The sequence below is a fragment of the Macrobrachium rosenbergii genome, chromosome 20 (genome assembly GCF_040412425.1).
Source record: "Macrobrachium rosenbergii isolate ZJJX-2024 chromosome 20, ASM4041242v1, whole genome shotgun sequence".
NCBI lineage: Eukaryota > Metazoa > Arthropoda > Malacostraca > Decapoda > Palaemonidae > Macrobrachium > Macrobrachium rosenbergii.
In genome coordinates this window covers 8,205,001-8,222,500 of record NC_089760.1, presented here as the reverse complement: position 1 = coordinate 8,222,500, position 17,500 = coordinate 8,205,001, and the positions used below count along the sequence as shown (strand labels likewise).

Sequence of the window (17,500 nt, the reverse complement as noted above, 5' to 3'; positions counted from 1 at the left end):
CTGAAGATTTTGTGCGTAAAATTTACCTTTAGAATGTAATAACCGAAATAAAATACTTATATTTATGTGAAAAACTGCTCTGAAATTCGAACTGACCTGGCCTCTCTCACATGGCGTTCCGTCTCGGACATGGACATCGTCAGGGCAGTATTCGCTGATTCCAGAACAGAATTCTGGCAGATCACAATCACCGTCTTTTTCTCTGCAGGTTCTCCCAGACTGATGCAAGTGGCAAGTCTGGAAAGGTACGTTTTATAAAATGGGTAGGATTTCCAAAGCAAATACCTTTCGTTTTATTTCATGATTGCTATTGGGTCTAAAAGTACGGGGCATCTTCCTCTCTCACCTCAATGTTACAGCAAGATCCATGGGCGCACGTGGCATTGGCAACCAGTTGGCAGGTTTTTGGGTCGCAACAAAGATTATCACAGAAGTTTGGTGGGCCACAATCACACTGTTCACCATCGTCCAGAACACCGTTACCACAAGTCTTCTCGTAGAAATTTGCCGGGATATTTCTCAGACATTCGTAATTCAAAGAATCCACTGCCTTCATTACCACATCTTTGCTACAAGGGCTCCAGCCAATCTTAATTCCGTCCATAGCACTGTTAGAAATAATGATTATTAGGAAATGAAATGTAGACAGAAATTAAGGTATCACTTGTGTTAAGAGAAACAACTTGATGTGTATGCTGTTGATAGTCTGTTTCTTGAGATTCGTATAGTTTGTTTTATCTAAATCAACTTCTCATGCTTGTGCAAGAAATTAAGAATTCTTAGGTTTGGACAGTGTAATTATATATTGTCATTCTAAAGGAGCTGAAATACAGCTCGGTATGTTTGTACAAAATTAGACCAACCTAGTTACATTACTTAGCCTAATACTAACTTTGTGCTGTTTTTTATAAGCTTAATTAATCCCCTTAATCTGAATTCGTCATTAGACTTATCTATTTATATATTTTTTGAAGAAGAAAAAAAGATCAATAGGTTCACAGCTAGTTGGAATCAGTTAATCGTCAGTCTTAATGATAGGTCTATTTTAGAGAGAGAATAATAATAATAATAATAATAATAATAATAATAATAATAATAATAATAATAATAATAATAATAATAATAATAATAATAAGCTTTGTTTTCAGTATGTACATAGGCTATTCTGTATCGTACATGGATAAAATGTATTTCATACTACTTACAATTTACTATATACAACAAACCAAGAATGAACATCTTAAAAATACAAAACGAAACGTAGCCCCGGAATACATATTGTAGTAGTATGTATAACTTTATTTACATGTGTAAACTAAGCTTCATTTTGAGAGAGAGAGAGAGAGAGAGAGAGAGAGAGAGAGAGAGAGATTGCATCATATGGAGGGTGTTATCAGTATAAAATTATTCAGGAAGTTACATACCTCACTGTGGATGACATAATGCACGACCTCTGTTCACAGCAACCACCTTGATCATTTTCATCGTGTGACATGCCTAAGATATGTCCTATCTCATGGGCCATTGTCCTAGCAATGGTTCCAACACCACTGCCGCTTCTGTCCTGCACTGTAGCCACTGACAATTCATTACTGTCATAGAATATAAAACTCATCATGAATTATATTTTTAAAGGGGTTAAATTTTTGTACTAACACCACATCCACTCGCAAGAGTACTGTGGTTAGTACCAGCCCCATGGGAATGAATGTTAGAATATAAACGCAAGGGGGTAATATCTCGGTAACAGTAGATTTGCTATAGAATGTAGCATGATTTTTTTAGCTTGATTTTTTTGCATTAACCATATTGAGGAGACTTGAGAGCACAGCATAAAAACTTCAACATGAAGTTGCGGTGCTAAAGTAAAATGATAACTTTTTCACACTAAGATTATAATAAACTTCCTTTTATATGAATCTTTTTTTTTTTATTTGTGGTACAATGTTAGTAGTTCTTGACCTTGGTCTCTCTGCCCAAGACCCTAACACAATTCAGCAGTTTAAATGACGTGTTCAGGACTCAAACGAATTCTACAATCTTACCGAATGTCCTTAGATTTATCTAAATGATTTTTGTATCTTTTTTTAAAATATAAAATCTTTGACATCGAGCCTTCGCTACATTATCATCCTTACTTTGTGCCTGATGTATTGCAGCATTATTATTCTGGTAGTTGCTTAAGGAAAACAGAAAAAGGAAAACTGCCATCTCCTAGGATAGCTAAGTTTTTAGTTCTTAATCAGAAAACAGTATAGTTACATACTGTAGAAGTAAACACTGAGAAGACTCATCACTTAGACCAGTTTAAATATTTTTTGTAAATATTACTTAAGCAGAGGGAAGCAGAGGGGTTACTGTCCAAAACCATACAAAATTAATTCACCTGGAATAACCAGATTACCAAGATAACTTACTAAAACGCATTATGGAGAACAAAATTAAAATCCTAATCAGATTTTTTACCCTATTTCTTAATTTGTAAAAGATCACGGTTAAGAGATAAACCAAATTTGGTTGGTTTGGCTATCACCACATTTAGGATCATTGCCTGAAACTGAATATTTCTCAGGATCCAGTAGAAATTATTTCATAAATATCACCAGATAGTATACTTCTACCATCTTTACGCAAATTTTTTTGGCATTATTGCTTGATCTTGAATGAATAAGGCAGAATGGGCTCATGGATGTCTATAATTCGTCTTTTACCCTAGATAAAATGTAGACAAGGATAATTTAGTTCAATAGTCCCTTGGATTCTATGTCACGAACTCTAGAGAATTTCTCATAAATGAAATATTTTTGACATGCAGATAAGATTAGACTGAGTTCGTACCTGCAAATTTCACCGACATAAGCATATCCAACGGTGGTTCCGTGAAAATCAACGGTTCTGAAACAACAAAGATAGCATTATATGAGCATGTACATTTCCAAAGAACCCATTAGTGGAGTGGGTAACTCCAAAATAGTAGGAAAAGTGCAAAGGTGATACAAGCATGAAATTCGGCACAAAAATTTTTCTTGGACTTCTTTTTCAAAATCAACCTCTGGCCACCGAATTTTGCTATTTTCGTAGTTGGCCGGCATGTTTTCAAAATGGCTTCTTGTGGATATATGAATATTGACATTTAAGTGCTTAACCACACTGGAACTCCCCAGTCACTCAGTTTATGTTAAGATATTGAATGCAAACTTTTAAGTAATGAGAGATATAATTTAGTTACTTAGAAACATCCAAGATGTTTCTAGGCAACAAAATCCAATATTGCTGTCACTATATCCAAATTGGCTACCAAAAAGCCAAATATTTGTACTCAAGGAGGTAAAATGTCAGGTAATACATGGAATATGGGTAATTTCAGCTTGATCATTTTAATTTTATATGTTAGAAATTAATTTTCTTAACTCATTTTCACTCTTATTTTATAAAACTGGGTATATTAGCTCAATGTAATAATGTTATAGATTAACGTCAGTGCACTCTCAGAGCACGCTTGCTAACACCATAGCTGTGAGACTGAGCATGGGACTCATTTCTAGCTGATGGTTGACATATGTCCATAATTTTCCAAATGGTGTATAGCTAGCCTCAGTTCAAAGTCAGTCAGATGCATCTGAACTGACAGGATGTGTCAGTGCTGGAGCCAAGCCAAAGAAGATTGGGCTATAGTATACTGGAAGGTGTATAGATCACATGGGAATTGAGTAGTATTGGATGAATGATCAGGCTAAGGGTAGGGTTATAAAACATCTGAGCCTAGTTGTATCCCATATCTTAGAAATTGAAGTCTTTCCTGAAGGGAGATAATAAGAAAAACTGGAAGCTTGTGCTAAGAGGACATACATGAAAGACTAGTAGATCCATCTGGTGCTGGCTGTTACCCTTGCTACAAACATTCCTGAATTTTACAACTTAAATGTGATGCCTGTACCATTTGATCCCAAAAGGCCTGACGAAAGTGACAGGATCCAGCAGACCTTTGAAAAGAACAAAGCTAAGTACTCATATAATGGATAGTGGATGCTCAAGTTCAAAACCACATAACTGGAAAGGAAAAGGAAGTCATTGTGTCAGAAAAAAAAAAAAGACGATGATGCTCTATGTTCAAAATTCACATGTAGTACCCAAAAGGCAGGTGAAGATGATGCAGAGGGATCTAAGAATGAGAAAGATGGAATCTGCTCTATATGTGACAAACCAGCACCAATCAAAGATTTACGATTGTCCTTATCATTGCCTTTACATGAAAAGCTGCAATGATGTACCATCAACTTACTGAATGAGAAACTTTTGGCCAAGCTTGGTACTGGAGATATTGTTTCCCAGTACCATATGTATCACTCCCCATCTTATCTGACAGGTATGTACAGCAAGGTAAAAGAGCCTGGCTGAATTCCCATAAAATTGGAGATGATTATGTGCAGTACAGGCAAGAGGCATATGCCCATGCTTTTGCTGAGCTTAAGATGTATGTGACTACAGATGGGTCTGCTATTCCATGATGGTAGAAATTTATGATTTTTACAAGCAATGACTAGGATGGCTAAATGTTCATGCTTCCTTTGTTCCCCAACATGGTTGAGAGAACACATACTTACCCATATCCCCAAGGTGGAAGCCTTCAAAAAGGGAAGAGAAATTTAACATGCCTACAAGGGGAAAGTAGGAGAAGCCCTAGCCACAGCCTGTGACAATAATGATGCACTAATCATCGACAAAACAACCAAAGATATTGAGGAAGCATATGCTTGAACATGAGACAGAATTTTATGGAACCTTGGTATTAGAGACTAGAAGAGAATATCCACCAAGTTTGCTGGAATTTGTAAGTATGCTGACTTACAGTGGGAATACAAAATCCAAACTTAAATGTATCATCATCTACTGATCTAGCTTTAGCACATTTTTTGTCCTTCAACTGTTGGAAGACTCCAGTATCTACAACAGTTACCATACATTCCAGGTCAGAGAACCTCTGTTTCAAATATACTTTAGTTTCCTGATCTTTGTGACCATAATCCAAGTGCAGCAATGGCACAAACGTCCTTCCATGGGACAGGCATGTCTCTTTTTTTTTTTTTTAGCATGGAACAAAGTACAGTTACCTTTTCATCCTGAATATTACACAACTGCACCATCTGCTCACTTTAAACATGAACGTCCCCTCCCTTCATCCGGTGGGAGTGTAGGGCACCAACAAGTGTGGGACTCTAATAAGCAATGTGTTTAGATAGAACAGTTGTGTTATGTAAACACATGGTTTGAGAAAGTCAGTCTGTCTGACAAGAGTAGCACACCATGCTTTCATAAGGGACAGACACCCTTTGAAGTAAGCTTGCCATTGTTGTTACCTCTTTTCAAGAGTCTGCTCATTCAGTTGCAATGATCAAACATGTCATGGCTATTGAAAGAGCAACCACATAGTTTCTCAATCCTGGCCAAGCACCAATTCTGGCAGTTAATCAGCCACTATTTACAATTGCCAAGTAAATCAATTGGTAATGGCCTTTGCAGTATAGTGATATGGGTATAATTTTTGGAGGGCTGCATTTAGAAATGGCAGCATTCAATATTGCTGGTGATCTTTTGAAAGACAGTGATTGGACTGGTGCTCTTGCCGAAGCAGATATAGCTTACTCCTGGAACAGCGGATTTGTTTCCCTCTGCTTCTTATGTGAAGAGGGTACAGGTAACAGCTTTCAGTTTACATTAGCCGTGCAGAGCTGCCTGTAATGCAGATTTCCAGGACGCTGTAAAAGAAAGTGAGCTATGTTTTGAAAGCCTGATCTGAAAATGAGAGTGAGTGTCCAACAATTAATTATACTTTTGGAATCGTGCTTCAGCTACAACTTGAAGTTCTCATTTTTATCAGTTCATACGGGGAGTCAAATTTCGACTTATGCAAAGATGTGCTGCAGGAATTCATTCTTTTCTTCTTTGCTGTTGAGTATATACATTATGCAAGATGGTTATCAGTTAATTTGAGAGACTTGGTGGCTCCCCAAAAGACATTTGCTGAATTCACAAAGAGAAATTTCATTGTTCATAAAAGCACTCTGCCTTTTTCCTCAATGGCTATCGACCAAGCACTTGAACAGAATAATGCTCATGTGAAAGGAGATGGTGGAACCACTGGCTTATTTGAATATATGGATGCTCTCAGAAGGTGGACTGTGGCTCCTCCTAAAGTAAGCCGCCTGATTGATGAATTTGAAATTGTGAGTGATGCTGACCCAAATCTGAGGGAACCCATCAGGATGAAACTGAAAGTGTACAGAAAAAAAGTTTCTTGATATGTTGAGAATCTAAAAAAAAAAAAAGTAATAAAAGAAATGGGCAACCCTTTTGAGGAACATTCATTGGATCTGATTGTGCTAGACAGTCATGAAATTATGGACAGCAAAGTCAGTGAATCCATGTTATCAGAAGAGCCTTGAAAAGGCACAATTCACGAACTTTATTGAGACTCAAGGCACCAGGTAGATTCTATGAGATAGTACACAAGATGCCTGCTACAGAATTCAAGTGCAACATTCGTTGCAGACCATAAAGGAAGACCATAATCTATTCTCACATCTCTTCATCTCATGCCAGAACAGACAATATGATTTAAATGTATTCTTTCAGAATGGAAATTAAAATTCCACACCATCACTGGCACAGAATTGGCAGATACATCAGGGCACCAAGTCACAGCTTCTGTCTCTGCTAGAACTACAGGTATCAAACATCCATGACAAAGAACCTACCACTGATGTTATCATAATGGATGGCGCAACACTTGCAAATGCCCTGAGACCAAGAAAGAGGTCTACATCTGAGTCTTATGCAAAAGATGAATTCCTGCCCAGGGTACAGAAACACTTACAGAAATACAAACAAGCACACATTGCATTTGAAGTATATAGGGCAGACAGTGTTCAGACACATACATGACAAAAAAGAGGCACAGGAGTTCCACAAGTAATCAGTACTGCAAAAACGACCGGCAATTCGGCCAGTTTCATCAAGAATGACCAGAACAAAACTGGACTATTTGAATATTTGACAGTCATAACTGTTTTATCACAAGCAGATGATACAACATGCATTATTGTCACTAGAGAGATGCTGCACTTAGTAGCAAACCTGAGCAGGGCATTTCTGACGTACAAGGTTGCACTCACAAAGAAGCATGCTGCATATGCTGCAAAGCATGAAGATATCTCAAGTGCAATCATATATAGTTCAGGCACCCACGCTGTTGTCATAGCAGTACCTAGCATGGAAAAATGGATTTGGACAGACTATGGATTAAATTTGGAAGAGGAAAATACATGAGGTGGATACCTATTCATGAAAGAGCAGCAGTCATTGGGCCAAAAACCTCAACCCTTCCTTTTTTTCATGCAATTAGTAGGTGTGACACATTGTCTGCCCTCCATGGAAACAGGAAGAAATCTGCATGAAACACATGGACTGCGCTTCAGCAAGTCACACCCATCCTCACCAAACTAAGTTCATCACTAGCAACTGTTGAAGATGAGGACTTGCAAATTATTGAAGAGTTTGTGGTGCTAATGTGTGACAGAAGCAGTTCATATAAAGATGTAATTGAGGCTAGCTTTGATCCCTTTGCAAGGAAGCAAAGCACTTATGATTTCATTCCCCTACAAGGGGTGCGCTTAGATGGCACTGCAAGAGAGCTGTCTTTCAGCAGGGCACATTTGGAGTCGGTCTTTAGTATGCCATCCAGCAATGCCCAGTCTAAGACACTGGTGATAGCAACAGATTGATGGTGCCTGGATTCCATATCAGACAGATTTGCCAAGAAGGAATTCCATGGCAGATGCAAGTGCTACAACTCTCATTTTTACTGTTTTTAAAAAGGAATAACTGAAAAAGTAACTTGTTTCACGGAGTATGCTATGATAATCTTGTATCAGTCGTGTGGGTCCACGTGAACAACAAAAACAATAGTCAGCGAATGATCATAGCAATTCATCAGTGATTCAAAGTCGGCATCGTTAATTCAAGCTCTATACAGAAATATCTAGGCACTTGCTTACGTGATGAGAACGGTATTATCATTGTTAATTCCACGTTTAGTCTTGAGAAGTTCCATCCTATATGGAGCGAACGATGACAGGGTAATTTTGAAGTCTGCATCTACAGTAGTGCGATCACGGCTTGTCCAAACCTCGACATCCGTCAAGACTACGACGATGCCAATCTCACGAAATATCTGGAAAAATTTATGACCAGTCTAATCTTTGGAAACTCTTTACTTTTCCGTGAATGAACATTGAGAAATTATGCACATGTAGGTTCAGAAAAAGTTCTCGAAAATTAACTCAACCTTCTCCCAATGATGTTTTTAAAATATTATTATGAAATTGTAAATCAAACCCTAGAAAAGAAAATTAGTTAAATGCACAGTTTCTGTACATTAATTGACGTTTACCTACATTTCTTTGCAGCATTTCCAAACAATGGAGATGACTTTGACAAATTATAAATAAGAAATTATAATTCAGATGTTGCATAATTTTTGAAAAAAATAACATTTAAAGATTTTATATAAAAAAAATCAAAATGATAAAGTATAAATTTGACGTGCACTAATCAAGCAGCTTATTTAGACGAAAATATTTATTTTTGCTCTGAATACCTCTCTGATTTCCTTATTCACCAAATGATTGATTTTATTAAGTATGAAAGAGACCGTGGAATATATATTTGTTTCATAAAGTCTTTTTCCTCTCAGTAGTATGGTATACATTATCAAGAAAAAAGTTTGTATGTTCAGAAAAAATCATACGGCTGGAAATAGTCTTCTCAGTAATAGTGTTAGAGACATTCTTTTTTGGTTTGCAAATACAAAAAAAGCTTGTTAATGTCAGAATGCTTATAAAGCGAATAGAATATAAGATTGAATTTATATTATTGAAATCAAACTCTAGAGAAATAAATTTCAAGAGCAGTAAGTGGAGCCAGTCTACTTATCAAGATAACAATCGAACTTGGGTTTTTGCTGTTAATTATTAGGTTTTAAAATGGACCCCTCAACAAACTATGCCATAATGTATTCTAGGTGACAGTCACATTTTTAAACTGGATGTTTTAGCAATCATGTGTTTGCCATATTAAAATAGATTAGAAGTGTAACATTCACCCATCTCCTGCAAATTAATGGTTGTTGTGCTAAAGGATATCCATTTTTTTTAATTAGCTTTCAGGTTCATTCAAAACAAATTTCTTAATGTTGATACAGTGTTACCCATGCCTAATGTTTTATATGCTCATAATGCATATCAATAAGGGAAGAAATCATTTGTAATTTAATTTTATCAGATTCATTGCTAAATATGAGAAAATCATACAAGCTCTGAAAGAAAACATCATTTTATTGAGAGCTGTTTTACTACAGATACCACTTACTTACAAATGGAACATCTGTATAAAACTCTAGGAAAAAATGCCTTATTGTGTCCGTATGTTTCTGCATGCCTGTTATATTTTATTGGCGCTTAGCAAAGCTATACTATTTATAGTTCAATTAATCGTCGTTCGAGCATGACCGGCATGTAACATTCAGTGACAAAATAAAATAAAAAAACAGCAAATACCACTTTTCGGACGAACCAACTCTTCCATCAAGAACCACTGCATGTCATGTATAATAACGATGAAATACGTCTTTCATGCATCGTATAGTTGTCTCTATACATAGGAGCTACTTAACTATGTCGAAAGAATTCTTTAGGTGTCATTATTATTATTAGTAGGCTATTCTTTACTGATCACAATGACCCGTTTTATCTAGGTATTTTGGGACTTTGTGACTATTTTACCAAAACTTTGTTTACCAATATTTTGAAGGTAACAGATCAGTATAAAACTAAAAATGTGAGCATTTTATACTTAGTCTCAGACACTGATTATTGGAGGTAGTCTCAGACACTGATTATTGGAGGTATCTTATAGAGGGCCAGTTTTTATTATCCTAGAGTAGTTTTGATCTTGGCTTCTTTTTCAAGGTTGTAGGTCAATTTATAGGACAAAATCTGTGTGTATTTCGACTGTTAGTATTCTGTGGTCTTCAGAACTCATATTATGGTCTGGACGCATTATTTCAGGTATTAATACCTTGGTCTTCTTATCATGGTTATTAGTTATTTTTTTCTGAGCTTTGTTAGATTTGGCACAGGTTGATGGTCATTTTCTTCCCAGGTTAATGTATGTAACAACATTTGCTTTTTATCTGATTTTTATGAAATCTCATAGGAGAGTATTTTCACAGAGTTGATGAATATTGTCACTGGATGCTTTGGCCACTAACCTGTAGGTCAAACACAAAGTCAGTTCCAAGGTAAAAGCCTGATATTGAAGGTAAGCATTTGTCACAAAATTATTTTACATACACTTATTTTTCAAAAGACAAATGGACTCTGAAGGCAAATAATTTAAACATTTTTTAATTAAGTTCTAAAGGTCAATTAAAGAGCTTTCGAAGTGTGGAAATAAAAAAAAAATAATTTTTAGTATGTCGTGATGCTATAACTACCCATTCCAATGTTATTGAAAATTTAAGATAGTGATCTATGCAGTTATGTATCAAAACTGTGAAAAGACACGAACTACAGCATGAATGCTATTAATAATTGGACTCATTTATTCGTAAAGGTTTTAATGTATAAAAAACCCCTAGATTTATCAGACCACAATTTTCGGAGATATAGAAATCATTCTACTCTCGCAATTATTCTTCTCCTAAGTAATAAGAAAAAATAAAATAATAAAATAAATTGTTTTGTAGAGATGAATGCAGCAAATATTTTAGTTTAATGGCTTTGTTTTTACTTACGGCATTAACAGCATTAACAGTCGCCCTGAGGCGGTCGTAAACATCGGCCTTGAAAGTTTTGTAGTAGCTAGTATCAGCAACCACAACCAGTTCCACAAAGCGGGTCTTTTTGTTGGTCCATATATGCCCGTGTTTTTTCACAGAGGCTTGACGTCGGTGCTGTAAGAGAGAACATTTAATACTGTCAACATTCGTCTTAAGATTTCAGTAATTAGTGTTGTTGTTATTCTTGCTGTATTTGTCATTAGGTGCTTCTTTTGTCTTGAAATTAACGTTGAAATTATGTGTAAATTTTCACCATTTGAAATTCAGAATACTTTCGTGCTCTGTGTAAACTGGTTTTCCTTTATTTAAGTTAATAACCATTAAGGTGTCAGCTAACCTGGATGGAAGTTTTATTTCAATCTTGTGTTTAGATTTTTTTTTTCCAGACTTTCCTACAAAAAAACATGAGATTATGATAAGTTTTCCTTCAAAATTTGCTAGATATTTATGTAAAGCAGAAGAAAGGGTCGAATTCGAAGACTAACAATGCATTATTTTAAAACACTACATAAAGGGCTTGTTCTCAACAAAGCAAATGTTCAAACTAGCTGTGAATGTATTGGATACAAGCCAGTTCGTAAAATTCAGAGCATATTGCATTGACTTAAAGACCAGCTTTAGTAGAAAATAATTTCTGATTTTGATTAACAAATCTAATTCAATTCAGGTTTAACCTTCACGTTATGGAGATTATGAAGCAAAAGAAACATATATATGTATATATATACTGTATAATATATATATATATATATATATATATATATATATATATATGTGTGTGTGTATATATATATATATATATATATATATATATAAATATATATATATATATATATATATATATATATATATATATATATATATATATATATATATATATATATATATATATATATATATATATATATATATATATATATATATATATATTGAAATAATAGTGAAGGTGCAGGGTGTGCAGTACTGGCCTGGTTGGAGGTAGAATGTATCTGGGGGGAGGAAGGTGTTTGCTAGCAGGGGCAGAGGCAAGAAATGGTTGGACTAGAACTGTCAGGAAGTTTAGGACTGATGAAGCAAAACATCTGTATTTTTCTCCGGTTTGTCCGGGCATTTCCTTATGGTTCTGGAGGAATGTTATTAGAGTGGAAAATGACGAGAATGAAATACAAATTTCTTGAAGAGTCTGAATCTATTATGTGGCTATTAAGAGCAAATGAATGTGACTGAAAAGCAGACAGAGAAGAACCACATAAAAATGTGTTGTGAAATGGCTTGGTTGTTGTGAGCCAAAGTTTTCTAAAAATTGAGTAATATACTAAATTAAAGTACAGTTGGCAAAAAAGGATTGGTGATGGAGAGACTTTGTCATATTTTGTGGTGAATAGAAGGAATTTTGAGAAGAGGTGTGGATGGTAGCATTTAAAGGCAGAAATATAAGAAAAACCGATCGGTGCGGAACACATTACATCTGAAGGTTTATATAATATGTAATAATGCAAGGTTTGATGAAGGTGTATATAATATGTAATAATGCAAGATCTGATGATGAGGTCCCTAGGACATCAGTGAGTGTTCTCAGGTATAATAGTGAGAATGGGAGCGGTTGGAGATGTCGGTTTCAGCGGGAGATTAAGCGTTCGAAACGAATCTAATCGACATAAGTAATTTCGTCCCATAGTGAGAAATGCGTATAAGGAGAAGATGGAGGGAAAATGTGTTTGTATGATGTACACAGAAGTGAGAACTAAACGTAAGTACACGGGTCTCAGTGTCAACTATGATAGATTTTGTAGCTCGGTAAAGTTTAAAGAAAGACTTAAAACCGTAGGAGCTGGTATAATGAAATGAGGATTAGTGGGGAAAATATGTAGTATTTGAGGTATAATGGGATTGGTAAGGCACTGAACATTTTACAAGAGGAAGCCTAAAACACTTAAGTAGGAAAGGAAGGGGTAGATAGACGAGAGGTAATGAAATTCATTGAAGCTCTATTGTATATCAGAAAATGTACAGAAAAAGGACAATGATCAAGAAAATTAGTAGCTGAAAATTTGCAGATATTGTCATTGGAGAATGAAATCCTATACTGACAAGTGAAAAAATTCATTTGTTGAATGTGGAGGATTGAAGGGAGGTAGATTTGGACAATTCTGGTGTGAAAGTGATCTGTGTAAATTGGAGAATGTTGGTGGCATGCCTGTTGAAGATGTAGAAATGGCAGTTGAGAAGTTACATATAACATATGTATGTATGTATGTATGTTTACTCGTAAAAAGACCCAAGAAATATCACAGATTCTCTCCCTTCACAAAAAAAAAAAAAAAAAAAAGAGTATAATAACATTTCTCACCCGTGGCTTTCTGCCGAGAGTAGAATCTCTGAGTTGTTGACTCCTGTTTTCTGAGGGTTGATTATTTCTCTTGTTTGTCTTCGTCGGAACACCTGCAAATGGAAATTCCGAACTAAAATCTGCCCGGGGTCTCCTAAAAAGAAATAACTATCGACTCCCTTCCTTTTATTTTTTACTTTTATTTGAAGAAAAAAATTGTATTTCGAATCTTAATTAAGTTGGCAACTTCCATCCCTTGTCTAATTCTCTTTCATTGTCAATTTTTATGTTGATGTATTATCTTCTGGTTGTCATCGTAAACCTTGACATAGTTTTTGACAAAAATCGTTAAGGGTAAAAGTGCCATAAACTTATATTAAAACCAAATGAAGAGAAAAAGGGTTGTTAAGTTCTTCACATTACAGTCCTGGAAATCTTTAAACGGAAATGTTTAAAGATTCTTGACTCTTTTGAAGAGTTTTTATCATATTTTAAAAGAGGGACCGAGACACAAATGAGATGAATATTCCAATGAGGCCAAAAGCATGAGTTATGAAAGTTCATTTTTTTACACGACTCTCTCTCTCTCTCTCTCTCTCTCTCTCTCTCTCTCTCTCTCTCTCTCTCTCTCTCTCTCTTCTTATAAAAAGCATGATTTTCTTTCATTCAGTGTCATACTAACGAAATTTGTATAGTGCAGAAAGAAATGGCTCACTAACCAAAGTGAAAATAAGAAATGTTGTATTTCTTCCTGTCTATGTCCTATTCTAATGCATGAAATTTTTGCTGCTTTCTCTGTTAAAAACAGACTCGCTTGCACACACACACTGACGATGGCACTAACAGGTATTTTTTACCCGCTGAGCAAAAGCAATGAAGAATCTGTCAGTTCTTATATACGGTATGTGACCACCTGGGAAAGCCGGACGACGTTGGTATGTAAGGCCACTGAGCAGGTTGTGGGTGTGTCAACCTCATGCCATAAATGCTTACTGAAAACTGGAAGGTTAACAATTTCTGATGCACATCTCACTGACGGGGAAAAGGAAGTAATCTTGGAAAAAATTACACATACGTACACACACAAACATATTCATACATATATATATATATATATATATATATATATATATATATATATATATGTATATGTATATATATATATATATATATATATATATATATATATATATATATACATATACTCATACACACAAACACACACACACACACACACACACACACACATATATATATATATATATATATATATATATATATATATATATATATATATATATATATATATATATATATATATATATATAATGAAACTTCTCTAAAGGCAACAGTATTATCACTCGAGCGGGATACCAAGGAAGTGGAAACAATAGCATTCTAGTCACTCGGTGTGATTTGAAAAGTATCTACTAGCCATAATATGGTGTTTGCGGGTCCATACTTTGTGACTATGTTGAAAATTGATTTATGTATGTAAATAAAGTGCTTGCTACGTCACTTGCCGAGCCTAAGATGAAAGGGAAAAGTTTGCCGAATGAGGAGGGACAAAATGTGATTATGATAGAAACAGCTCAGAGATGCAGAGCTAGGATATGAGTAGCATAACTAGTGTGTCCAAAGACGAATATTGATAAGTATAAATGGGGAATGAGAAAATATAAGTAAAAGAGTGTGTATTAGCATTTCGTAGATGGTGGAGTATACTGGTTGATGCAATGGAAATGAAAAGGAATGGCTAGAGATTTATCAGTTCAGCATTTGGTTGAAGTGAAATTTAAGGTTAATAGAAGTTTGAGACATACATGAAGCTGTGAATATAATAGCGGCTGAATTGACAAGGATTTGGTGAACGAGGAAACAAGAACAGCATATAATGCAAAATGGATAACATCTTTATGCAAAGGAATATATGAAAATATTGTAAAAGTCATGGATGAAGTCATGGTGGTCAGCAAGAAATGTATGTGGGTTCATTAGGGTAAAAAGACAAAATAGAAGTAACATATATTATTATAAGGAAATGAGAGGCGTGGTGAGGTGGGGGGAAGGTTATGGAAGGATCGGCTGTACAATAGGAAAAATGATTATGTATCAATATACTAGAAGATGAAGGAGTAAGTTCAGGAGAAAGCGAGAAAGGAAAAGTGGTGACTACAGAAGAGCAAATTAAATTTAAGCACTTACGTTCTGGAGACTATCAAGATTCTTTATAAGGAAATATAGGCCGAGAGACAAGTTCATGAGTAAATTAACCTCGCAGTAAGAGTTATAGCAAAAGAAATGTTGTCTGAAGAGATAGCAGACCTAGTTCAGTGGAGCGAGTATTTTTTGGATGCCAAGGACAGAAGAGAGTCAGAGTAGAATGGTGCAACAAAGGACAATTAAAAGTGGAAAAATGTAAGGAAATGATGAAATATTTAAGGGAGCTGTTAATGAATGGTGGTAGAAATATGACTGAGTGGTTGACTAGGGTATGTCAGGTATGTGTGGATGAAGAAAAGGTTCTAGAGGAATGGATAAGAAAAATAATTGTTATTTTGTTTAAGGATATATATGATATAGGTGACAGAATTGAAGAGGCATAATTTTGACTAATGTAATTTGGAAAGTGTATTGTAAGATGTGTATGGTAAGAATTTCATTAAAGAAGTAAAGACAGATGATAGAAAAACAATAGGAAAAAACTTTTTCGCCTAGAAAAGAAACTGGTATGTGGCTGTTGCATTTGTTTTGAATTAGTAATTTGAGAAGTTTTACCATTTAAGTGAGAAAAATGAGGAATGAAGCACTCCTATGGGCCAAGGGTGGCCCATCATATGTATTGTACACACACACACACACACACACACACACACACACACACACACACACACACACACACACATATATATATATATATATATATATATATATATATACATACATATATATGTGTGTGTGTGTTTTACTCAACTTTATTTTAGGTTTGTTTGAATATATTTATTTAAATAGAATAATTGTGGTAATAAAATAAACCAGTATTTTTACATGTGAGTAATTAGTCAATTTCAACATTTTCTCCGATGGTTGACCCTTCTTTTATATTCTGTTACTATTTTCAATTACGTGTAAACAGTTGATCCTTCTTTTATATTCTGTTACTATTTTCAGTTACGTATAAACAGGTTCCAAGAACATGCAATTACATACAAGAAAATACCCAACTGAAACGTACCGCATTTCCCTGCAGGATATTGCAGAGAGTTTGTTGTTATTTGGTGAAGGTCTTCAGGAGACGCCGATCCAGGAGCAGCCTCTATCATCGCCTCTGATCCTTCAACAATTATAATGCCCCTAGAAAGCAATCAATGCAATATATATATATATATATATATATATATATATATATATATATATATATATATATATATATATATATATATATATATATATATATATATATATATATATATATATATATATATATATATATATATATCAGTTCGTGCTACTTCTGGAATATCACCGAAAGCGAATTGTAAGTGATAAGCTGTCGGGTGTTCTGAGTCACTCAGGTAACAAATCATTTATCATTTACAATTCTCCTTCGGTGATATTAATGAAGTAGCGTGAATTGGAGAGTAAACGACATTTGTAGCTTAATGTTTGCATATAAAATGTTACGGTGAAGTGATAAAAAATTTAAACACACACACACACACGCACACACACACACACACACACACACACACATATATATATATATATATATATATATATATATATATATATATATATATATATATATATATACTGTATATATATGTATGTATGTATGTATATACATATATATATATATACTAGCTGACCAACCCTGTGCTGCCCAGGAAAACTCTGAATAACAACCTATAAACTGTTCTCTCTCTCTCTCTCTCTCTCTCTCTCTCTCTCTCTCTCTCTCTCTCTCTCTCTCTCTCTCTCTCTCAGGTTCTAATTTAAACTCATTCATTAAGAATATACGTCTTTCTTTAATTAGAAATATTTAGACTATACTCTTTTACGCCTTTTTGCTTCTTTTCTATTATTAAGTGAATTGCCGCAGCAGCAAGTCTTCCACCTCCTCATCAGTCAGCGGAATTTTTTGGAAACGAAAAGTATTGAATTTTCTCATCGTGTAAATAAAAATGAGATATTTCAATGTACCTATTCTTTGTGATTTTTTTGATAAATAGTGGCCAGCAGGTGTCACTTACCTATAACCTACAACTCGTTCG

The 17,500-nt window shown here is 34.8% G+C and overlaps 1 protein-coding gene across 1 annotated transcript in view; it reads right to left on the bottom strand.

The window, feature by feature from the left end:
* The window catches only part of LOC136849035 (disintegrin and metalloproteinase domain-containing protein 33-like), a 41,789-nt gene that overhangs the window by 17,352 nt on the left and 6,937 nt on the right, over positions 1-17,500 (bottom strand). Inside the window, exons 6-13 of the mRNA XM_067121926.1 lie at positions 16,462-16,580; positions 13,248-13,339; positions 10,853-11,011; positions 8,055-8,230; positions 2,839-2,895; positions 1,425-1,592; positions 347-608; positions 97-237 (exon numbers count right to left, since the gene is read on the bottom strand). Coding sequence (XP_066978027.1) covers positions 97-237; positions 347-608; positions 1,425-1,592; positions 2,839-2,895; positions 8,055-8,230; positions 10,853-11,011; positions 13,248-13,339; positions 16,462-16,580 — 1,174 coding nt within the window. The remainder of the gene's footprint in view (positions 1-96; positions 238-346; positions 609-1,424; positions 1,593-2,838; positions 2,896-8,054; positions 8,231-10,852; positions 11,012-13,247; positions 13,340-16,461; positions 16,581-17,500) is intronic.